Here is a 26,097-nt window from a genome sequence, read left to right on the forward strand (position 1 = left end):
TGGATATAGTATCACGAGTTGTACGGTGTGATTGGTGTGGCTGGTATGAGTCTTACCCGGGATTCAAAATCCTTCCTTATTATGTCAGCTCGTCCGGGCACAGTGTCCTAACTGAGGCTTGGAGGAGGGTCATAGTGGGAGGAGCCAGTGCACACCAGGTAGTCATAAATCTTTCTAGAGTGCCCAGCCTCCTTCGGAGCCCGCTATTCCCCATGGTCCTTACGGAGTTCCCAGCATCCACTACGGACTACGAGAAATAGAATTACCGGTGAGTAAATTCTTATTTTTTTTCATGCACAAAACAGGTTATCGCTGCTAATTAGAAATCTGCACATATACATAGTGTAACACTGTAGGGGTGCAAGGTGCCTTTTCCTGGGGAATATGGCCGCACGCAGCAGCTGAGGAACAACACAAGTCCAGTTTCTGGTACAACTGACCCCGGCCAGTTTTATTGAAACAGAAAATAAAACAAACCCCAAAATAAAAATACCTTGCCTGTCCGGCACTAACTAAACATAAGATGTTCCTAACTGTCACTAAACAAAACACAGAGTTCTTCAGTACATACTGTATAGCTTACTTGCATCAGAAAGCGTGTCTCTCACACACAGATCCTGCAGCCTTCCCAGGCAGTCTGCCCATACTAATCAGGTTAGAAGCACTATATCACTCTTACACAGCTGAAACCCTGATTAGCCCTCTGTGAGGCCAAAGACCCGAACTGGGCCCAATGTCTAGAACTCGCCTTATCTCTCTCTCAGAGCCTTTACCCAGCTTTTACAGCAAACTGAAAAGGTTCAGACAAAACAAAAAGCATTTTTCCTAGAAGTTAACATTTTCTAAAACATGTAAGACAAGAACCTGGGACAAATATACCTGCCCTCAAACACTATCCCAGTGTTCTTGTCACATATCCCCCTCCCCTGTTTCGACCTAGGGGCCGGAACACTTGTAGCCCCCAAACAGAAGATGCGAGACAATGCATCTGCGTTGGCCAATTGTGTTCCCGGTCTATGTTCGACAGTAAACTTAAAGTCCTGCAACGCTAGAAACCATCTAGTTACACGAGCATTCTTGCCTCTATTTACATACATCCATTTTAAAGGGGCATGGTCTGTCACTAGTCTGAATTGTCTACCCAAGAGGTAATATCTCAAGGTATCTAGTGCCCACTTAATGGCCAAAGCCTCCTTTTCCACAATGGCATACCTTTTTTCATGCTCATTGAGTTTCCTACTCAAATAAATGATAGGGTGTTCGTCCCCATCTCTGGTTTGGGACAGCACAGCACCTATCCCTACCTCTGAGGCATCTGTCTGTACCACAAATTCTTTTGAAAAATCTGGTGTTATCAACACCGGTTGTGAACACAAAGCCACTTTTAACGCTTGGAACGCCTTTTCTGCATCAGGGTTCCATTTCACCACATTTGACTGCTTCCCTTTGGTAAGGTCTGACAACGGCACCGCTGTGGTCGCAAAATTAGGAATAAACCGTCTATAGTACCCAGTAATTCCCAAAAAAGCCCTTACCTGTTTTTTATTCACTGGACGAGGCCAGTTTTGAATAGCATCAACTTTATTCAATTGGGGCCTAATCAGACCTCTGCCTATGGTGAAGCCCAAGTATTTGACCTCCTCCATTGCGAGGCAGCACTTCTTTGGGTTAGCAGTTAACCCTGCCTCTCTGATTGAGTCCAGTACTGCTTGTACTTTAACCAAATGGGACCCCCAGTCTGTACTGTGAATTACCACATCATCCAAATAGGCAGCTGCATATTTTCTATGGGGCCTTAAAATTTTATCCATCGCCCGTTGAAAGGTTGCTGGAGCCCCATGCAACCCAAAGGGTAACATCTTATACTGGTACAGCCCCTCCGGAACCGAAAAGGCTGTTTTTTCTTTGGCGCTATCAGATAAAGGTATTTGCCGGTAACCTTTGGTCAGGTCCAATGTGGTGAGAAACCTGGCTGTTCCCAGCCTTTCTACAAGCTCATCCACACGGGGCATGGGGTATGCGTCAAACTTGGACACCTCATCTAACTTACGAAAGTCATTACAGAAGCGTATGCTACCGTCGGGCTTCGGGATGAGCACTATGGGACTGGACCACTCACTGTTAGACTCCTCTATGACTCCAAGTTCTAACATGGTTTTAACTTCCTTAGAAATAGCTTCTCGCTGAGCTTCAGGAATCCTATATGGCTTTAAATGAACCCTGACCCCTGGTTCTGTGACAATGTCATGTTTTATTATGGTCGTTCGGCCAGGCAGCTCTGAAAATACCTCCCTATTTTGGATGAGAAATTCTTTAACCTGATTGTTCTGATCAGCTGATAATGTCTCTGACACCTTCACTGCGGGAAGCAACCGGGGTGAAGACACCGAAGGGCAAGGCTCCGCTGACAGAGACAACCTATCTTTCCAGGGTTTGATTAAGTTAACATGGTAGATCTGTTGGGGTTTTCTCTTTCCCGGCTGGTATACTTTGTAATTAACCTCATTCACTTTTTCCCTAATCTCAAATGGACCCTGCCATTTAGCTAGGAATTTGCTTTCCACAGTGGGTACCAAAACAAGAACTCTATCTCCAGGAGCAAATTCCCGTATCTTGGCACTCCGGTTATAGACCCTCTGTTGAGCACTTTGGGCCTGTTCCATGTGCTCTCTGACAACAGGTACCACGGCTGCAATCCTATCCTGCATTTGTGTTACATGCTCAATAACGCTTCTATAAGGAGTGGGCTGTCCTTCCCACGTCTCTTTGGCAATATCCAACAGCCCTCTGGGGTGTCTACCATACAACAAATCAAATGGAGAAAACCCCGTAGAGGACTGAGGAACTTCTCTGATGGCCATTAACAAGTAGGGCAACAAACAATCCCAGTTTTTCCCATCTCTCTCAACAACCTTTTTTAACATACTTTTTAATGTTTTATTAAACCTTTCCACCAACCCGTCAGTTTGGGGATGGTAGATGGACGTCCTGAGGTGAGTGACCTTAAATAACTTGCACAACTCTTTCATGATCCTTGACATAAATGGAGTACCTTGGTCAGTCAAAATTTCTTTTGGTATTCCCACTCTACTAAATACCTGCACCAGCTCCCTAGCTATCGCCTTGGTTGTGATAGTGCGTAAAGGGACAGCCTCAGGATATCGAGTGGCATAGTCCATAATTACCAGGATATACTGATGGCCCCGAGCAGACTTTAACAAGGGCCCCACGAGATCCATGGCTATTCTGTCAAACGGGACCTCTATAATAGGCATGGGAACTAGTGGGCTCCTGAAATGGGGTCTAGGGGCATGATACTGGCATTCAGGACAGGAAGAACAATATTCAGACACTTCTTTATAAACCCCTGGCCAAAAGAACCTTTGTAAAACTCTTTCAGTGGTTTTTTCTGCCCCTAAATGTCCTGCGGTAACGTGACTATGAGCTAAATCTAGTACCGTTCTCCGATAAGGCTGGGGAACTACCAGCTGTTCCACCACATCCTCACCCCTTTTGACAATGTGGTACAAGAGCTCATTACAGATGGCCATGTGGGGATACGTAACCCTGTCACCTGGTACCACAGGTTCCCCATTAACAATCTTAACATTCTCTCTAGCCTTTATTAAGGTAGGATCCTTTAACTGTTCAGACGCAAACAGATCCTTCTTTACCTCCAGGTCAGGCACGCTTTCAGTTCTAACTACTATGTCTCTGTTCCCGGCAAGAGGGTCCTCACTGGACTCCCCATCTGTCACTTCCCCAGCCAAACTAGCAAAAGGCAAAGGGCCAGAAAGTTCCGAAGACCCACGTACATCCATAAAATCACCGGTATTATCAACTGGCTTTTTACTTCTCACATCTGTTGATAACCGTGATTCCCACAGTTTCCAAAAATGAGGAAAATCCCTCCCTATTATGGCCTCATGCACCAAGGTAGGGACCAGTCCCACTTTAACCATTGCTGACCCACAACAAGTTTCTATATTCACCTCAGCAGTGGCATAATGTTGAGTATCCCCATGTATGCAAGTTACCCCAATAGGTATTTGCTGGACCTTTAAGGGGTTCACTAACCCAGCTTTCACGAGGGTAACTAAACTTCCTGAATCTAGCAAGGCCTCTACCCGGTTACCTTCTAAGAACACATCACACATTTGTTTTTCCAGCTCAGGTGAAGGTACCACAGTACAGGCTAACCTAGCAAAGAAAGACATTCTGCGACATTCAAAGGCAGCATCACATTGCATGGGTTCTTGCGTGACTGGGCAATTGGCAATAACATGACCTGGCATACCACACCTAAAACATTTAACCACACGATTATCAACCCATTTGGGCAGCATAGACCGTTCTAGCCCCATTGGCCTGTTTCCAGGGCCAGTGTTTACAGTCTCTCCAGCCTTGCGTTCTCTTAACCGCCCAGCAACGTTTTCCCACGGAACAGTCTTACCAGTCTTTACTGAAGGGCGCTGTCGAGGATCTATGGGTTGCTGGGTGGTCATCAGTAGTTCCTCTGCTGCCAAATACCTCTCTACCATGTCCACTAATTGGTCAGCAGTACCCGGGTTTCCATGGCTCACCCACTTGCGCAGGACCATGGGCAAAGATCTCAAGTAGCGGTCCATGACGACTCTTTCCACCATCTGGGGACCAGTTAATGTCTCTGGCTGTAGCCATTTTTTTGTTAGCTGAATAAGGTCGTGCATCTGGGAGCGCGGAGGCTTCTCCATGGCGTACAGCCAACGGTGCACCCGTTGTGCTCGTACTGACAGCGTGACTCCCAGGCGGGTCAGGTTCTCAGTCTTTAGTTTATCATAGTCCCGAGCCTCAGCAGGGCTTAAATCAAAGTAAGCTTTTTGGGGCTCACCTGACAGGAAAGGTGCCAGCAGACTGGCCCACTGTGCTTTCGGCCAGTTCTCACGCTCGGCAGTCCTTTCAAACGTGGTCAGATAGGCCTCCACATCATCAGCCTCTGTCATTTTCTGCAGGAAGTGACTGGCTCGTATAGAACTAGAGCTGGTTGGAGCACTGACGGCCACATCTCCAACCCGAGCTGCAAGTCTCTGCACCACTTCTGCTAAGGCCTCTCTATCCTGACGCTGTTGCCTGTAAAGTTCATCAACAACTGCCTGCTGTTGTCTCTTATTTTCCTCCATTGCCACCTGCTGCTGTCTGTTGGCCTCCTGCTGTAGTCTCCAATTTTCCTCCATTGCCACCTGCTGCTGTCGGTTGGCCTCCTGCTGAGCCGCTGTAGCTTGCAGCAAGGCTTTAAGCAGATCCTCCATGTCAACAGATTTTTCAGGCGGCTTTGTAGCTGCTTTCACCCAGGACATATATCAAACCCTCAGGGGTGAGTCTCAGTAACTTCACACTGGGCTGTATCTGCATAAACCACCGTTTTCTGCAGGCCTCACAAAGCTGCTGCTTTCACTTATGCGCAGAACGGCCTGCTCGCATTCTCCACCAAGTTGTAACACTGTAGGGGTGCAAGGTGCCTTTTCCTGGGGAATATGGCCGCACGCAGCAGCTGAGGAACAACACAAGTCCAGTTTCTGGTACAACTGACCCCGGCCAGTTTTATTGAAACAGAAAATAAAACAAACCCCAAAATAAAAATACCTTGCCTGTCCGGCACTAACTAAACATAAGATGTTCCTAACTGTCACTAAACAAAACACAGAGTTCTTCAGTACATACTGTATAGCTTACTTGCATCAGAAAGCGTGTCTCTCACACACAGATCCTGCAGCCTTCCCAGGCAGTCTGCCCATACTAATCAGGTTAGAAGCACTATATCACTCTTACACAGCTGAAACCCTGATTAGCCCTCTGTGAGGCCAAAGACCCGAACTGGGCCCAATGTCTAGAACTCGCCTTATCTCTCTCTCAGAGCCTTTACCCAGCTTTTACAGCAAACTGAAAAGGTTCAGACCAAACAAAAAGCATTTTTCCTAGAAGTTAACATTTTCTAAAACATGTAAGACAAGAACCTGGGACAAATATACCTGCCCTCAAACACTATCCCAGTGTTCTTGTCACAATAGAAATATACAAATGAAAATACTCGCCTGGCGGCATAATTATACCTAATGGTAATTTTCGTATTTAAAGAGAGAATTATAATTAAACATTAAAATACTCATACAGGCAATCAAAGTCTCATTATTTTTCTTTCATATAGCCTTTTAAAGTATACTTTTTGGTTCAGTTTTTAAAAAAGGGACATGATAACCCATCTGCCTTAAGTTGATCATGCTAGTTGAACCCACTTTTTTTTTTTGCACCAAAACAAAATATTAAGTATAAAGTAAAGGAATATATAATGAACTCTTGGAGTCAGGCAAGATTGATATAACATATTTTGATAGAACAAAGGGTCAAAATGTAAAGTAATATGTGGCTTAGGCACCAAGATTATATTTTTTTTCCAGGTACACCTCAAAAAAACCGATCAGGAGTGGCATTTCCCAGCAATTTTCCGAAACTTTGAGCCCCTATATCTCAAAAACTGAGGCCTAGAGAATATTTTTTTTTTTGCATGGGTTAGTAGGTATGTGGTAATATCAAGTGTACAAAGTTTCACGAAAATCTGAGTCAGTGGATGTCATTCCTGGGTGAACTGACATGGACTGACCAGATAGCCAGCAATGTTGGGTTGAGGAGAAAGATGATGTGTGGGTAATCAGCACTGTCGGCGCCCGCCTCCACTCCTTGTTGACACTTGCGGCTCTCACCCACCCACAGCACGCCCTCACATGCAGGCACCAATCACAATGGTGATCAGCACTCTAGCAATAGCACACCTCCACACCACACCCTCCCACCTGGGGGAAGGGCCGGATCTAGGGGGGGCGACCGCCCCCCCTAACACAGTCATAGCCACGCCCACTTTTGAGCAGAAGAGAGCTCTCCTGTGAGAGCCTGAGGCAGAACGATGTGCTGCAGCATATACCACAGCAGCTCAGAGGAGCCAGGAAAGCAAGGGTTACAGAGCATTTGCCCCTCACTTGCTGGTGTGTGGGTACTAGGGCTAATAAATACAATTACCCCATAGCACAGTCACATGTACATAGAACAATCACAAAGCTCTATCTCAGTCTCACTCAAAAAGTTCAGTCAGAATTGAGAGAGGAGGAGTTAGGATTGCAGATGGGAGGAGTTGGGACTGTAGAGGGAGGAGTCGAGATTAAACAGTAAACCGCCCCCACTAAAGAAAAGTCTAGATCCGTCCCTGCCTGGGGGCTGCTGTATCAGGCACAAACCACAGTGGGGGCATTGGGCACTTAGGGGGATTGTTTATGCCAGGACAATGGAGGAGAGGTGCCCCCTTCAGGGCTGATGCCTGGCGGCAATCACTCCCATTATACAGTACATTATACACATTGCACCAGGTAGAGCACGTTATACACTTTGCGCCAGGCAGACCACGTTATACACATTGGACCAGGTAAAGCACATTATACACATTGGACCAGGTAAAGCACATTATACACATTGCACCAGGTAGCACACATTATACACATTGCACCAGGTAGCACACATTATACACATTGCACCAGGTAGCACACATTATACATATTGCACCAGGTAGCACACATTATACATATTGCACCAGGTAGCACACATTATACATATTGCACCAGGCAGAGCACGTTATACACTTTGCGCCAGGCAGAGCACGTTATACACATTGCACCAGGTAGAGCACATTATACACATTGGACCAGGTAGAGCACATTATACGGGTGGTCTTCAGGTTGCCGACTGTCGGGATCCCGGCGCACAGTATACCGGCGCCGGAATCCCGACAGCCAGCATACCGACAGATTTTCTCCCTCGTGGGGGTCCACGACCCCCCTGGAGGGAGAATAAATAGCGCGCCACCGTGCCCGCAGCGTGGTGAGCGCAGCAAGCTCGCAAGGGGCTCATTTGTGCTCGCCACACTGTTGGTATGCCGGTGGTCGGGCTCCCGGCGCTGGTATGCTGGTCGCCGGGAGCCCGGCCGCCGGCATACCATACTACACCCCATTATACATATTGCACCAGTTAGTTGTTATACATATTGCACCAGTTAGTTGTACATTACTTATTGACTGTCACACAACTGGTATATGACACACTCAGAATTGGCTGGATGCCAGTTGACTGACGTCTCTGAGTACTATGCATTATGGGGAAGAGGGGTTGCTGCGCATGCGCAGAAGCACAGACGGCAGCCATTTTCAAAGTGCTTCACTGAGCTTCTGCGCATGCTCAGAAGTGAACGCTGCCGTGATTGCGGCTGGCAGCCTGAGTGATGGTGGCGGGCAGCCAATGAGGGGACGACCAGACCGGCCAAACGGAATACGGTCCAGTGTCTTGGCATGCCAATCCACCTCTGGTCATGATTGCAGTAGTAACTAATATACACATAAGCACATAAGTCCCAGTGAGAGAGTACTTTCAGGTCGCTGAGTTGAATGTACAGATCTTAACGGTTATAAGAGAAATTGATTATGTGAAGTCCTCTTAAATCACGGGATAGTAATTTCTCTAGTACCAATTGGGTTGTAAGTTAATGATCTGGTTATTACCCACTATGGGGTGTAGTCAATTGTAGTCGGAAACTGCTGTCTTGTCGGAAAGACGGCAGTTTCTGACTTTTTTAGGTCGGAAACTGTTCCAACTTATTCAATCCCCCTGCTTTTTCTCTGATAAATCGGCAATTCAAACACGTGGATCAGCGTGTTTTGTCGTATTTCGCGGCCAAATCCGACAGGCTTTGGCCCCATTTCTGACAATGTCAATCCGACATCTGTCGGATTTGGCCACTCATTGAATACTACATTGTTGGATCCTTTCCGTCGGAAAGGATCTGACGAGCATTGAAGACAATAATATATAGTGGATACTATAAGTGTCGGATTGGAGCATGAAGAGCCCACAGGGGAAAGCAATGGTTAGGGGTGTTGCCAGCCACCACAGAGGGACTTGGCCAATCATTAGAGAAGACATATTGTATCCTGCAAAGAACAGGGCCCCTTTATAAAGCAGGGGAATTGGGTGTATCAGGACTACCAACTTTAATTGTCAGGTTAGATCATTTCTATGTAGTTTCCATAGAAACAAACCAAACACCCAAGTTCATTCATGGTCCTGCTACACCAAATTACTGTATAATTTGAGTGCATGGTCTGGAATCTAACCCTTAGAAGACGGGGTAGGGCCCTGGATTTACCCTGTACACCTGTGGGCCAGTCCAATCCTGGACTATACTGAACTGTTCTTGTTGTTGTCATTTTATAAATTGTGCTGTTTGTACTATCTCCTATATATTAGCCCAGAGTGACTGTGTGTATAACGCTGGGCGGAGTCTGGAGTCAGAGTCATACACTCACATCATCAGCAGGAACTCTATTCATAGGCTGTCCATGCTCTGCCGCTCCCATACAGGGTCAATACCACCGGCTCCTGCCCACCTCCCTGACAATCCCTCACCAGGAGGCCAAGAGCCATAACCCCCTCCAGTCTCTCCCCCCCCCCCCCCCCCCGTAATTACCGATTTGCCGGTGATGCTCTGCTCTGCCGCCTACTCCTTATCCCTCACACACCAAGCGCAGCCCGCAAGCCCAGCATCGAGCATGTGACTGCGCAGCCCGTAGCCATTGGCCCTGGGAGCAGCGCAAGACCCCCCTTTCTCCTACTGCACCTGAGAGGGGTGCGCAGGGAGAGTAAGCAGAGCGGACTAGAAAGAGTGAGAGAAAGATCGGCCGCATGCCTCAGGTGCACCAATCCCCTCTGCATCCCCCCCAAACTTTCGTGCTGCTAATGAGGAGTGACCGGCCGGAGGAGGAGGAGCACCGCATTGTCACCGCAACATATGCCCGCACCACACACCGCGCTGGTCAGCACCTTCTCTCACCTCCCCCTCCGTCGCCCACACTGCACTGGCCGGCATCTTTACCCTCCCGCACTGCACACAGCGCTGGCCGGCACCTATTCTCCTGTTCCCCTCCCCCCGCCGCCTCCTCTTCTCCTGCACTGCACAATGCGCTGGCCAGCACTTTCCCCCCCTCCGCCGCCTCCCGCGCTGCCCCTCCCCGGCCAGCACCACCCCTTAGCCGCCTCCCGCTGCCCCCCCCCCCCCTTCCCCCCCAACTCACTTCCGGGCCTATTATGCCTCAGACTGTCCATGGAGCTAGGTGGACACACTGGAGCTGGAGCGGATAGTGGTGAGTGACACACACACACACACACACACACACACACACACACACACACACACACACACACACACACACACACACACACACACTCTCGCTCTCTCTTACATACACACACTCACACTTTCTCTCTCTCTCTCTCTCTCTCTCTCTCACACACACACACACACACACACACACACACACACACACACACACACACTCTCACTCTCTCTCTCTCTCTCTCTCTCTCTCTCTCTCTCTCTTTCTATCACACTCACTCACACTCTCTCTCGCTCTCTCTTTCTCACACACACTCTCACAGGGGCTACCTGGTGCAACGTATATGAGGGGCTATCTGGTGCAACGTATATGAGGGGCTATCTGGTGCAACGTATATGAGGTGCTATCTGGTGCACTGTATATGAGGGACTACCTGGTGCAACGTATATGAGGGGCTACCTGGTGCAATGTGTGTAAGGGGCTACCTGGGGCAATTTGTGTAAAGTGCTACCTGCCCGCCCCTACCCGAACCGCGGCATCCCCTACACCCACCCCTTCCCCACCTGCGGCGCCCCCGGACCACCTCCCCATCCGTGGCACCCCCACACCCTCCCCCACCCGCGGTGCCTCCTGACCCCCTCCGCTCACCCCCCCCGTCCCCGCATCCTCCCCCTCAACCCACAGGCGCTGTTCACACCGTCACAAGGGGCTACGCCCTCTTCACCATCAGATGCCCTTTCTTCTCGTTGTGCAATATTTAACCACTAAAAAACTGGGAATGAATGTAGGTAATACTCCATATAATACAAATATTGAACTCCAGAAAGGCGTGCAGGGGTTAAAGGGGCGTAGCCCCTTGCGACGGTGTGAAGAGCGCCCATAGGACGCGATGCAGCACCTAGTTTTATATATCTACTAATTTGGTGCCAAATGTATACCACATTAGTACTGTATAATTTCTAACAGGTTGTATATTCTTCTTTCTATCTACATTACCTTTCTGCTCTGCATTTTGTACAACTGAAAGTTCCTAGTTTAGTCAAACAGAGAATAACTGCGAAAAAATGATTGTCCTGATATGGAAATAGTAGGATACTTGACTACAATAATCTGATTTTTCTACAACTAATATTTTTAAATTTCATGTTAATATAGTATGGATGATAGCAACAGAGCTGATATGGAAGGGGATGATTCCCTTCCTCCTACTGTAGAAGAAGAGACAGAGTTGGATTCTCCCAGCAATGCAATAAAAGGAGACCAAGAGCTATCTTTGAACCCACCACTGATATCTATTAACAAAGGTAACATCGTTTTTCATAATAATATTCTTCTGTCCAATGTTGGTTATGTCAGACTACAGGCGGCTCTGGATCTGTAGCAAAGCCACTACGGCAAAGGGCAGACCTTTGCTCGCTTTGCATGCCATTGATCTTTTAAATCTAAAGTTATAACATGTTAATGTGCAATTTATATTTATTTTCTACATTTATATATTCCATATAAAAGATAAGGTTATCAGAGGATCTAATAGTGACAAGATTTAATTTCAAGAAAACAACAATATGTACAAACAATAACGTTGGTAAATTAGTGCAACATTTCAATAAGCATCGTGCCCATCATGCTGTGCCCAACATCAAAGCTACATGCCAAACACGCATATTACTGCGCTAAGCACAACAACTTTGTTTCCACTATATACAACATCTTGCACACTATATTCACCACCATGGTCACTGTTACAGCCTCATGTCAATGTTGTACCTTTTCAGTGGCGTAACTACAAGGTGGTTAGACTGGCAATGTCCAGGGGCCCACAAGGTAAGCAGGGCCCACCTTAAAATCAATCGCTAAATACTGTAGACTAAATACGATACAATGGCCCAGGGATTGGCAGCGCTGCGTGTTTTACAGCAGCCGCTGCACTCTGGATGCAGCAGCACTCAACTTCTCCTTCCTGTATAAGCCCCCCCACACACACTCCTGTGTAACTAGCCAAAGCGAGTTTTGAGGTGGGTTTATACTAGTGATGAGCACCGGAAATTTTTCGGGTTTTGTGTTTTGGTTTTGGGTTCGGTTCCACGGCCGTGTTTTGGGTTCGAATGCGTTTTGGCAAAACCTCACCGAATTTTTTTTGTTGGATTCGGGTGTGTTTTGGATTCGGGTGTTTTTTTCAAAAAACCCTAAAAAACAGCTTAAATCATAGAATTTGGGGGTCATTTTGATCCCAAAGTATTATTAACCTCAATAACCATAATTTCCACTCATTTTCAGTCTATTCTGAACACCTCACACCTCACAATATTATTTTTAGTCCTAAAATTTGCACCGAGGTCGCTGGATGACTAAGCTCAGCGACCCAAGTGGCCGACACAAACACCTGGCCCATCTAGGAGTGGCACTGCAGTGTCACGCAGGATGGCCCTTCCAAAAAACACCCCCCAAACAGCACATGACGCAAAGAAGAAAAAAAAGAGGCGCAATGAGGTAGCTGTGTGAGTAAGCTAAGCGACCCTAGTGGCCGACACAAACACCTGGCCCATCTAGGAGTGGCACTACAGTGTCACGCAGGATGGCCCTTCCAAAAAACACCCCCCAAACAGCACATGACGCAAAGAAAAAAAGAGGCGCAATGAGGTAGCTGTGTGACTAAGATAAGCGACCCAAGTGGCCGACACAAACACCTGGCCCATCTAGGAGTGGCACTGCAGTGTCACGCAGGATGGCCCTTCCAAAAACTACTCCCCAAACAGCACATGACGCAAAGAAAAATGAAAGAAAAAAGAGGTGCAAGATGGAATTGTCCTTGGGCCCTCCCACCCACCCTTATGTTGTATAAACAGGACATGCACACTTTAACCAACCCATCATTTCAGTGACAGGGTCTGCCACACGACTGTGACTGAAATGACGGGTTGGTTTGGACCCCCACCAAAAAAGAAGCAATTAATCTCTCCTTGCACAAACTGGCTCTACAGAGGCAAGATGTCCACCTCATCATCATCCTCCGATATATCACCGTGTACATCCCCCTCCTCACAGATTATCAATTCGTCCCCACTGGAATCCACCATCTCAGCTCCCTGTGTACTTTGTGGAGGCAATTGCTGCTGGTGAATGTCTCCACGGAGGAATTGATTATAATTCATTTTAATGAACATCATCTTCTCCACATTTTCTGGATGTAACCTCGTACGCCGATTGCTGACAAGGTGAGCGGCGGCACTAAACACTCTTTCGGAGTACACACTTGTGGGAGGGCAACTTAGGTAGAATAAAGCCAGTTTGTGCAAGGGCCTCGAAATTGCCTCTTTTTCCTGCCAGTATAAGTACGGACTGTCTGACGTGCCTACTTGGATGCGGTCACTCATATAATCCTCCACCATTCTTTCAATGGGGAGAGAATCATATGCAGTGACAGTAGACGACATGTCCGTAATCGTTGTCAGGTCCTTCAGTCCGGACCAGATGTCAGCATCAGCAGTCGCTCCAGACTGCCCTGCATCACCGCCAGCGGGTGGGCTCGGAATTCTGAGCCTTTTCCTCGCACCCCCAGTTGCGGGAGAATGTGAAGGAAGAGATGTTGACAGGTCGCGTTCCGCTTGACTTGACAATTTTCTCACCAGCAGTTCTTTGAACCCCTGCAGACTTGTGTCTGCTGGAAAGAGAGATCCAAGGTAGGTTTTAAATCTAGGATCGAGCACAGTGGCCAAAATGTAGTGCTCTGATTTCAACAGATTGACCACCCATAAATCCTTGTTAAGCGAATTAAGGGCTCCATCCACAAGTCCCACATGCCTAGCGGAATCGCTCTGTGTTAGCTCCTCCTTCAATGTCTCCAGCTTCTTCTGCAAAAGCCTGATGAGGGGAATGACCTGACTCAGGCTGGCAGTGTCTGAACTGACTTCACGTGTGGCAAGTTCAAAAGGTTGCAGAACCTTGCACAACGTTGAAATCATTCTCCACTGCGCTTGAGACAGGTGCATTCCACCTCCTATATCGTGCTCAGTTGTATAGGCTTGAATGGCCTTTTGCTGCTCCTCCAACCTCTGAAGCATATAGAGGGTTGAATTCCACCTCGTTACCACTTCTTGCTTCAGATGATGGCAGGGCAGGTTCAGGCGTTTTTGGTGGTGCTCCAGTCTTCTGTACGTGGTGCCTGTACGCCGAAAGTGTGCCGCAATTCTTCTGGCCACCGACAGCATCTCTTGCACGCCCCTCTCGTTTTTTAAATAATTCTGCACCACCAAATTCAAGGTATGTGCAAAACATGGGACGTGCTGGAATTTGCCCAGATTTAATGCACACACAATATTGCTGGCGTTGCCCGATGCCACAAATCCACAGGAGAGTCCAATTGGGGTAAGCCATTCTGCGATGATCTTCCTCAGTTGCCGTAAGAGGTTTTCAGCTGTGTGCGTATTCTGGAAAGCGGTGATACAAAGCGTAGCCTGCCTAGGAAAGAGTTGGCATTTGCGAGATGCTGCTACTGGTGCCGCCGCTGCTGTTCTTGCGGCGGGAGTCAATACATCTACCCAGTGGGCTGTCAAAGTCATGTAGTCCTGAGTCTGCCCTGCTCCACTTGTCCACATGTCCGTGGTTAAGTGGACATTGGGTACAACTGCATTTTTTAGGACACTGGTGAGTCTTTTTCTGAGGTCTGTGTACATTTTCGGTATCGCCTGCCTAGAGAAATGGAACCTAGATGGTATTTGGTACCGGGGACACAGTACCTCCAACAAGTCTCTAGTTGGCTCTGCAGTAATGATGGATACCGGAACCACGTTTCTCACCGCCCAGGATGCCAAGGCCTCAGTTATCCGCTTTGCAGCAGGATGACTGCTGTGATATTTCATCTTCCTCGCAAAGGACTGTTGGACAGTCAATTGCTTGGTGGAAGTAGTAAAAGTGGTCTTACGAGTACGACTTCCCCTCTGGAATGACCATCGACTCCCAGCAGCAACAACAGCAGCGCCAGCAGCAGTAGGCGTTACACGCAAGGATGCATCGGAGGAATCCCAGGCAGGAGAGGACTCGTCAGAATTGCCAGTGACATGGCCTGCAGGACTATTGGCATTCCTGGGGAAGGAGGAAATTGACACTGAGGGAGTTGGTGGGGTGGTTTGCGTGAGCTTGGTTACAAGAGGAAGGGATTTACTGGTCAGTGGACTGCTTCCGCTGTCGCCCAAAGTTTTTGAACTTGTCGCTGACTTATGATGAATGCGCTGCAGGTGACGTATAAGGGAGGATGTTACGAGGTGGTTAACGTCCTTACCCCTACTTATTACAGCTTGACAAAGGCAACACACGGCTTGACAAATGTTGTCCGCATTTCTGTTGAAATACTTCCACACTGAAGAGCTGATTTTTTTTGGTATTTTCACCAGGCATGTCAATGGCCATATTCCTCCCACGGACAACAGGTGTCTCCCCGGGTGCCTGACTTAAACAAACCACCTCACCATCCGAATCCTCCTGGTCAATTTCCTCCCCAGCGCCAGCAACACCCATATCCTCCTCATCCTGGTGTACTTCAACACTGACATCTTCAATCTGACTATCAGGAACTGGACTGCGGGTGCTCCTTCCAGCACTTGCAGGGGGCGTGCAAATGGTGGAAGGCGCATGCTCTTCACGTCCAGTGTTGGGAAGGTCAGGCATCGCAACCGACACAACTGGACTCTCCTTGTGGATTTGTGATTTCGAAGAACGCACAGTTCTTTGCTGTGCTTTTGCCAGCTTAAGTCTTTTCATTTTTCTAGCGAGAGGCTGAGTGCTTCCATCCTGATGTGAAGCTGAACCACTAGCCATGAACATAGGCCAGGGCCTCAGCCGTTCCTTGCCACTCCGTGTGGTAAATGGCATATTGGCAAGTTTACGCTTCTCCTCCGACGATTTTATTTTAGATTTTTGAGTCCTTTTTTTACTGATATTTGGTGTTTTGGATTTTACATGCTCTGTACTATGACATTGGGCATCGGCCTTGGCAGACGACGTTGATGGCATTTCATCGTCTCGGCCATGACTAGTGACAGCAGCTTCAGCACGAGGTGGAAGTGGATCTTGATCTTTCCCTATTTTTGGAACCTCAACATTTTTGTTCTCCATATTTTAATAGGCACAACTAAAAGGCACCTCAGGTAAACAATGGAGATGGATGGATACTAGTATACTTATGGATGACGAGCGACTGCCGACACAGAGGTAGCTACAGCCGTGGACTACCGTACTGCGTCTGCTAGTATAGACGGGATGATAATGATATATATATATATATATATATATATTTATATCACTACTGCAAGACAGGTATATATTGTATAATGGCGGACCTGCTGGACACTGTCAGCACTGCAGACTCCTAAACTACTAGTATGAAGAAGATAGAAAAAAAAAACCCACCACAGGTAGGTATACAATTATGGACGAGCGACTGCCAGTGCCAACACAGAGGTAGCTACAGCCGTGGACTACCGTACTGCGTCTGCTAGTATAGACTGGATGATAATGATATAAAAAATATATATATATCACTACTGCAGGACAGGTATATATTGTATAATGACGGACCTGCTGGACACTGTCAGCACTGCAGACTCCTAAACTACTAGTATGAAGAAGATAGAAAAAAAAAACCCACCACAGGTAGGTATACAATTATGGACGAGCGACTGCCAGTGCCGACACAGAGGTAGCTACAGCCGTGGACTACCGTACTGCGTCTGCTAGTATAGACTGGATGATAATGATATAAAAAATATATATATATCACTACTGCAGGACAGGTATATATTGTATAATGACGGACCTGCTGGACACTGTCAGCACTGCAGACTCCTAAACTACTAGTATGAAGAAGATAGAAAAAAAAAAAACCACCACAGGTAGGTATACAATTATGGACGAGCGACTGCCGACACAGAGGTAGCTACAGCCGTGGACTACCGTACTGCGTCTGCTAGTATAGACTGGATGATAATGATATAAAAAATATATATATATCACTACTGCAGGACAGGTATATATTGTATAATGACGGACCTGCTGGACACTGTCAGCACTGCAGACTCCTAAACTACTAGTATGAAGAAGATAGAAAAAAAAAAACCCACTACAGGTAGGTATACAATTATGGACGAGCGACTGCCAGTGCCGACACAGAGGTAGCTACAGCCGTGGACTACCGTACTGCGTCTGCTAGTATAGACTGGATGATAATGATATAAAAAATATATATATATCACTACTGCAGGACAGGTATATATTGTATAATGACGGACCTGCTGGACACTGTCAGCACTGCAGACTCCTAAACTACTAGTATGAAGAAGATAGAAAAAAAAACCCACCACAGGTAGGTATACAATTATGGACGAGCGACTGCCAGTGCCGACACAGAGGTAGCTACAGCCGTGGACTACCGTACTGCGTCTGCTAGTATAGACTGGATGATAATGATATAAAAAATATATATATATCACTACTGCAGGACAGGTATATATTATATAATGACGGACCTGCTGGACACTGTCAGCACTGCAGACTCCTAAACTACTAGTATGAAGAAGATAGAAATATAATGAATGACGGACCTGCTGGACACTGTCAGCAGAATGCGTTTATAGAATAAAAAAAAAAACCACCACACGAGTGTTTAACTTTTTCAGGCAGACAATATACTGGTGGTCACTGCTGGTCAGTCACACTGGCACTCTGGCAGCAAAAGTGTGCACTGTTAAATATGTACTCCTGCTATAACTGCTCCCCAGTCTCCCCCACAATTAAGCTGTGTGAGCAGTGAGCACTACTCAGCACAATCAGATATACATAGATGATATTATCATGCAGCACACTGAGGCTGAGCACAGATATGGTATGTGACTGTGTATCGTTTTTTTTCAGGCAGAGAACGGATTATATTAAATAATAAATAAAACTGGTGGTCACTAGTATAACTATCAGCAAAACTCTGCACTCTCTGAGTACTCCTAATGCTCCAGTAAATCAAGTGCCTCACTCTCTATCTAAACGGAGAGGACGCCAGCCACGTCCTCTCCCTATCAATCTCAATGCACGTGTGAAAATGGCGGCGACGCGCGGCTCCTTATATAGAATCCGAGTCTCGCGATAGAATACGAGCCTCGCGAGAATCCGACAGCGGGATGATGACGTTCGGGCGCGCTCGGGTTAGCCGAGCAAGGCGGGAAGATCCGAGTCTGCCTCGGACCCGTGTAAAAAGCGTGAAGTTCGGGGGGGTTCGGTTTCCGAGAAAACGAACCCGCTCATCACTAGTTTATACTTAAAGGAGAACCGAAACTGAGTGCTGTATCCCAAGTGCAGCTGCAGCTGTGAAACACAGCGTTGCTGATCCAGGGGGTGATGCACCCATCACACATACAGGTTGAGTATCCCATATCCAAATATTCCGAAATACGGACTTTTTTGCGTGAGAGTGAGATAGTGAAACCTTTGTTTTTTGATGGCTCAATGTACACAAACTTTGTTTAATACACAAAGTTATTAAAAATATTGTATTAAATGACCTTCAGGCTGTGTGTATAAGGTGTATAAGAAACATAAATGAATTGTGTGAATGTAGACACACTTTGTTTAATGCACAAAGTTATAAAAAATATTGGCTACAATTACCTTCAGGCTGTGTGTATAAGCTGTATATGTAACATAAATGCATTCTGTGCTTATATTTAGGTCCCATCACCATGATATCTCATCATAGTATGCAATTATTCCAAAATACGGAAAAATCCGATATCCAAAATATCTCTGGTCCCAAGCATTTTGGATAAGGGATACTCAACCTGTATTACATGTAACATAAAATAATTCCTGTTCTGTACATATTAGAAATACAGTACGTGAGTTGACACTACTTTGCTGTACCACCTCACGTACTGTATTTCTAATATGTACAATACAGAAATGTATTTTATGATTAGGCTTACCATACTATCCCTTTAAACCAGGAACTACATTGGTTCTGAATTGCTCAGCGTGCAGTGCTGGCTCTTGTCTGTGACAGGAGCCGAGTGTTGCAGGGGTTTATCTCACTGCAGCACTCTGCTCCTGTCACTACAGAAGAGCTGGCACTTTGGTGTCACCCATTCCGAGGGGGACACCCGGGTGCGGGCCGAACCCGCCTTCAGACGCCACTGGGTAAGCCTACATATGATAAAATGTGTAGTCCTAGAACAGAAATAGAAGGACCACCTTGAGAGTTTGCAAGGGGCCTCTATGCCTTTAGTTATGCCACTGTGCCTATTATGCTTTGTCCCATGTGGAACTACTGCTCCCAGCAGACACTAATGCATGTGTCTCAATAAGCGCAGCTTTTGAATAATATAACTGCACACTTTAGGTAATGTGCTATTATTTTTTTATCAGCGGCTTTAAACCTGATTTATGTTTGGATTTTTTTGTGAATCTGTGATGGATTCTTCCCATTTTACTATTTGTTTGGTTTAATTTTGATTGTTCACCTTCTTAGTGGGTGTTGGGCAATGAGGAGGAGTCTTAATCACTGAACATCCAAACACATGTTTGTAGCTCTACATATTAAGGGAGAGGAGGCTCAATAGCCTTTGCTGATATAGGCAGTGTGAAGAATTCTAAGTATGACGATTACAATTTAATAACTATAGCCTGCACACAGCCTGGCCTTAAACTGGATGAAAAGTGAAAGAAAAACTACAGATAAACTTCTTTGCAACTTCAAATGCATGTACATATCTATCACTCTGCAATCTTAACTATGTGAACACTATACAAGCAATATCTGCTCAGCAACCTTTGTAATATCGTGATTTGCATGCAATTGTAAATACTTGTACTTAAAATTTTGCTCAGTGAGGCATAGTTAATGAAGGCATACTGGGCTGTTGTTTGCATAGTCAAATACAGTGTAATCTATCACCTTTCATCAGCGAAACACTTGCCTCACTGGTAGCCTGTATTAATAAGCCATAGTATTCCTTTAGTTGCAATCTGGGGTCAGCTGTACTGGTCAATGGGGGTCATTCCGACCCGATCGCATGCTGCAGTTTTTCGCAGCAGTGCAATCGGGTCTGAACTGCGCATGCCCCGCGACCGCAATGCACAGGTGCGTCGCTGCCCGGCAACGGGAAACGCCGGGCAGCGTGGGACCTTATGAAGAAAGCGATCGCAGCGGCGATCGCAAGGAGATTGACAGCAAGAAGGCGTTTCAGGGTGGCAACTGACCGTTTTCTGGGAGTGCTGTGGAAAATGCAGGCGTGTCAAGGCGTTTGCAGGGTGGGTGTCTGACGGAAATTCCGGGACCTGACAGGCTGAAGTGATCGCAGTGGCTGAGTAAGTTCAGAGCTACTCAGAAACTGCACAAAAACTTTTTGCACAAGCCCCCTGCACAAGCGATCGCACACTTGCTATGCTAAAATACACTCCCCCATAGGCGGAGGCTGCAAAAAACTGCTACCGTGCGATCAACTCGGAATGACCCCCAATGTGTGTTCACATACACAAATATTTCATAACACTAAGGTGTAAATGGGAGCTTTTTAGAACTGGTGATGTTGCGTATAGCAACCATCAGATTCTGCTTAACATTTATCTAGCTGCTTCTAGAATATAATAGATAGAATCTGATTTGTAGCTACGGGCAACATCCCCAGTTGCGCCGGTGCATGCGCAGTAGAGACCCGTTCGCTCAGCTGCGACAAAAAGCAGCGAGTGAACGGGTCAGAATGACCCCCTGTATCACACCTGAACCAGACTCTAGAAATAGCCTTTGATGAAGTGGCTCAAACGACACATCACATTCCACATAGGCCTAGACGTTAACCGTGGCACACTAAATTAACAAGACACCCACAAAAACTCACGTAAAGTTGAACGCCAGTGGCATAAATTTCATATACCAAGTGACTTCCTCACATATAAAACTATCTTCCACTCCTGTCGTAATGCCCTGGACATTGCCAAACAAACATATCTCCAAACGTTCATCTCTGATCAAGCCACTAACCCTAAGAGACTTTTGAATACATTTAAATTATTTCCCAACCCACCAACCACTATCAATGCGTAATATCTTACTTCCTACTTCAAAGACAAGATTGACTAGATCCGAGATGAAATGGTATGCTCTTCCTCAGTCAGTGATCTGCTCATTCCGTACCTAAACCTTCTGGCACTTTCTCTTCAATTGATCCCACAAATGAAGATGACGTATCGAAACTCTTCTCATCCTCCTAATCTACTACCTCTCCTGTTGATCCTATACCCTCACAAATAAGTAAAGCTCTGTCTCCTGTGCTCTTACCAACCTTAAGTAACATCTGTAGTCTCTCTTTCTCTCTCTCTCTCTCGTTTAAGCATGCAGTGATTACTCCCATTCTGAAATCCAATTCTAACACAAACTCTGGGCCGGATGTAATTAAGTCCAAGTTGGGCGGAGGTTCGGGTTCCCGTCCGAACTTTTATCTTTTTTTAAAGCCTCAATCTTGTACAAGGCATGGTTTTGCCTTGTACGTGATTGCTGCTTTAAAAAAATGTCCTTGTTCGGCAGGGAACCCACACCTCCGGACAACTCAGACTTCATTACATCTGGCACACCCTCTCAAACCACAGTCCTATCTCTCAGCTCCCATGCACCTCCAAGCTACTTGAGAGACTTGCCTACTCTCGCCTCACACTCTTTCTTAACTCACAACTTGTTGGACCCACTTCAATCAGGCTTACGTTCCCAACATTCCACAGAGATATCACCGACTAAAGTAGTGAATGATCTGGTCACTGCTAAGTCCAAAGACCACTACTCACTTCTTACTCTTCTAGATCTCTCTGCTGCGTTTGACACTTGTGACCACTCTCTTCTCATAAAACTCTACAATCCCTAGGTCTTCAAGATACAGCCCTTACTTGGTTTTCTATCTAATCGCTCTTTCAGTGTCTGCTTCTCTGAATCCACGTCCTCTTTGCTTCCACTATAAGTTGCAGTACCGCAAGGCTCAGTCTTAGTTCCTCTGATTTTCTCAATCTATACCACATCTTTTGGCAAACTAATCGGCTCTTTTGGATTTCAGTATCATCTGTACGCTGTTACTCAGATCTAACGATCCTCCCCAGATTTGTCATCATCTGTATTCGTCAGTGACACTGAATGCGTTCCTGACGTTTTCCTCTTGGATGTCATCTCGCCACCTCAAACTTAATATTTCCAAAACAGAGTTAATTATATTTCCACCAACCAATAGTAGTTATCAACCTGATATCTCTATCACTGCTGAACACTTGACAATCACTCCTACCCCACAAGCTCTCTGCCTAAGGGCCTAATTCAGACCTGATCGCTCGCTAGGAGTTTTTTGCACTGCTGTGAGCAGATAGTCGCCGCCCATAGGGGAGTGTATTTTTGCTTTGCAAGTGTGCAATCACATGTGCAGCCAGGCAGTACAAAAGATATTTGTGCACTTTCTGAGTTGCCCAGAACTTACTCAAACCTTGCGATCACTTCAGCCTGTCCGGTCCCGGAATTGACGTCAGACACCCGCCCTGCAAACGCTTGGACACGCCTGCATTTTCTCTAACGTCCTAGTGGATGCTGGGGACTCCGTCAGGACCATGGGGAATAGCGGCTCCGCAGGAGACAGGGCACAAAAGCAAGCTTTTAGGATCACATGGTGTGTACTGGCTCCTCCCCCTATGACCCTCCTCCAAGCCTCAGTTAGGTTTTTGTGCCCGGCCGAGAAGGGTGCAATCTAGGTGGCTCTCTTAAAGAGTTGCTTAGAAAAAGTTTTTAGGTTCTTTATTTTCAGTGAGTCCTGCTGGCAACAGGCTCACTGCATCGAGGGACTTAGGGGAGAGATTTTCAACTCACCTGCGTGCAGGATGGATTGGATTCTTAGGCTACTGGACATAGCTCCAGAGGGAGTCGGAACACAGGGCTCGCCCTGGGGTTCGTCCCGGAGCCGCGCCGCCGACCCCCCTTGCAGATGCTGAAGATGAAGAGGTCCGGAACCAGGCGGCAGAAGACTCTCAGTCTTCATCAGGTAGCGCACAGCACTGCAGCTGTGCGCCATTGTTGTCAGCACACTTCACACAGCGGTCACGGAGGGTGCAGGGCGCTGGGGGGGGGCGCCCTGGGCAGCAATGTATAATACCTGTATGGCGAAAAATACATCACATATAGCCCTTGAGGCTATATGGATGTATTTAACCCCTGCCAGATATCTAAAACTCCGGAGAAGAAGCCCGCCGAAAAGGGGGCGGGGCCTATTCTCCTCAGCACACAGCGCCATTTTCCCTCACAGAAAGGCTGGTGGGAAGACTCCCATGATCTCCCCTGCACTGCACTACAGAAACAGGGTTAAAACAGAGAGGGGGGGCACTGATTTGGCGATATGTATATATATTAAAATGCTATAAAAGGAACACTTATATAAAGGTTGTCCCTGGATAATTATAGCGTTTTGGTGTGTGCTGGCAAACTCTCCCTCTGTCTCCCCAAAGGGCTTGTGGGTCCTGTCCTCTATCAGAGCATTCCCTATGTGTGTGCTGTATGTCGGTACGTGTGTGTCGACATGTATGAGGAAAATATTGGTGAGGAGGCGGAGCAAATTGCCTGTAATGGTGATGTCACTCTCTAGGGAGTCGACACCGGAATGGATGGCTTATTTATGGAAATTACGTGACAATGTCAACACGCTGCAAGCCGGTTGACGACATGAGAGGGCCGGCGAACAAATTAGTATCTGTCCAGGCGTCTCAAACACCGTCAGGGGCTGTAAAATGCCCATTTACCTCAGTCGGTCGACACAGACCCAGACACGGACACTGATTTCAGTGTCGACGGTGAAGAAACAAACGTATTTTCTTTTAGGGCCACACGTTAAGGGCAATGAAGGAGGTGTTACATATTTCTGATACTCCAAGTACCACAAAAAAGGGTATTATGTGTGAGGTGAAAAAACTACCTGTAGTTTTTCCTGAATCAGATAAATTAAATGAAGTGTGTGATGATGCGTGGGTTTCCCCCGATAGAAAATTATTGGCGGTATACCCTTTCCCGCCAGAAGTTAAGGCGCGGTGGGAAACACCCCTCAGGGTGGATAAGGCGCTCACACGCTTATCAGAACAAGTGGCGGTACCATCTACGGATAGGGCCATACTTAAGGAGCCAGCTGATAGGAGGCTGAAAAATATCCTAAAAAGTATACACACACATGCTGGTGTTATACTGCGACCAGCGATCGCCTCAGCCTGGATGTGCAGAGCTGAGGTGGCTTGGTCGGATTCCCTGACTAAAAATATTGATACCTTTGACAGGGACAGTATTTTATTGACTATAGAGCATTTAAAGGATCCATTTCTATATATGCGAGATGCGCAGAGGGATATTTGCACTCTGGCATCAAGAGTAAATGCGATGTCCATATCTGCAAGAAGATGTTTATGGACACGACAGTGGTCAGGTGATGCAGATTCCAAACGGCACAAAGATGTATTGCCGTATAAAGTCGGTCCATGGGACCTGGTGGCCAGGGCAACTGCTGGAAAATCCACCGTTTTTTACCCTAAGTCACATCTCTGCAGAAAAAGACACCGTCTTTTCAGCCTCAGTCCTTTCGTCCCTATAAGAGTCATATCTGCCCAGGGATAGAGGAAAGGGAAGAAGACTGCAGCAGGCAGCCCATTCCCAGGAACAGAAGCCCTCCACCGCTTCTACCAAGTTCTCAGCATGACGCTGGGACCGTACAGGACCCCTGGATCCTACAAGTAGTATCCAAGGGGTACAGATTGGAATGTCGAGAGGTTTCCCCCCTCGCAGGTTCCTGTAGTCTGCTGTACCAATGTCTCCCTCCGACAGGGAGGCAGTATTGAAAACAATTCACAAGCTGTATTCCCAGCAGGTGATAATAAAATTACCCCTCCGACAACAAGGAAAGGGGTATTACTCCACACTATATGGTGGTACTGAAGGCTAGGTGAGACCTATTCTAAATCTGAAAAATTTGAACACTTGCAAGGGTTCAAATCCAGATGGAGTCACTCAGAGCAGTGATAGCAAAGAAAGGGGACTATATGGTGTCCCGGGACATCAGGGATGCTTACCTCCATGTCCCAAAATTTGCCTTTTCTCACCAAGGGTACCTCAGGTTCGTGGTACAGAACTGTCACTATCAGTTTCAAGACGATGCCGTTGGATTGTCCAAGGCACCCCGGGTCCTTACCAAGGTAATGACCGAAAGGAGGATTCGTCTTCAAAGAAAATGGACGACCTCCTGATAAGAACAAGGTCCAGAGAACAGTTGGAGGTCGGAGTAGCACTATCTCAAGTAGTTCTACGACAGCACGGCTGGATTCTAAATATTCCAAAACCGCAGTTGTTCCGACGACACGTCTGCTGGTCCTAGGGATGATTCTGGACACAGTCCAGGAAAAGGTGTTTCTCCCAGAGGAGAAAGCCAGGGAGTTATCCGAGCTAATCGGGATCCTCCTAAAACCAGGAAAAGTGTCAGTGCATCATTGCACAAGAGTCCTGGTAAAAATGGTGGCTTATTACGAAGCGCTTCCATTCGGCAGATTTCACGCAAGAACTCTTCAGTGGGATCTGCTGGACAAATGGTCCGGATCGCATCTTCAGATGCATCAGCGGATAACCCTATATCCAAGGACAAGGGTGTCTCTCCTGTGGTGATTACAGAGTGCTCATCTTCTAGAGGGCCGCAGATTCGGCATTCAGGATTGGATGCTGGTGACCACGGAGGTCAGCCTGAGAGGCTGGGGAGCAGTCACACAAGGAGTGTGATCAAGTCTGGAGAATTCTCTCCACATAAATATACTGGAGCTAAGAGCAAATTTATAATGCTCTAAGCTTAGCAAGACCTCTGCTTCAAGGTCAGCCGGTATTGAT

At 46.9% G+C, this 26,097-nt stretch overlaps 1 protein-coding gene across 1 annotated transcript in view; it reads left to right on the top strand.

Annotated features, from left to right (window-relative positions):
• LOC134929613 (dynein axonemal heavy chain 5-like) overlaps positions 1–26,097 on the top strand; it is an 837,675-nt gene that overhangs the window by 13,613 nt on the left and 797,965 nt on the right. The window contains exon 2 of the mRNA XM_063925200.1: positions 11,343–11,491. Within this exon, the coding sequence (XP_063781270.1) occupies positions 11,344–11,491 (148 nt within the window). The 5' untranslated portion in view covers position 11,343. The remainder of the gene's footprint in view (positions 1–11,342; positions 11,492–26,097) is intronic.

The sequence above is a fragment of the Pseudophryne corroboree genome, chromosome 5 (genome assembly GCF_028390025.1).
Source record: "Pseudophryne corroboree isolate aPseCor3 chromosome 5, aPseCor3.hap2, whole genome shotgun sequence".
NCBI lineage: Eukaryota > Metazoa > Chordata > Amphibia > Anura > Myobatrachidae > Pseudophryne > Pseudophryne corroboree.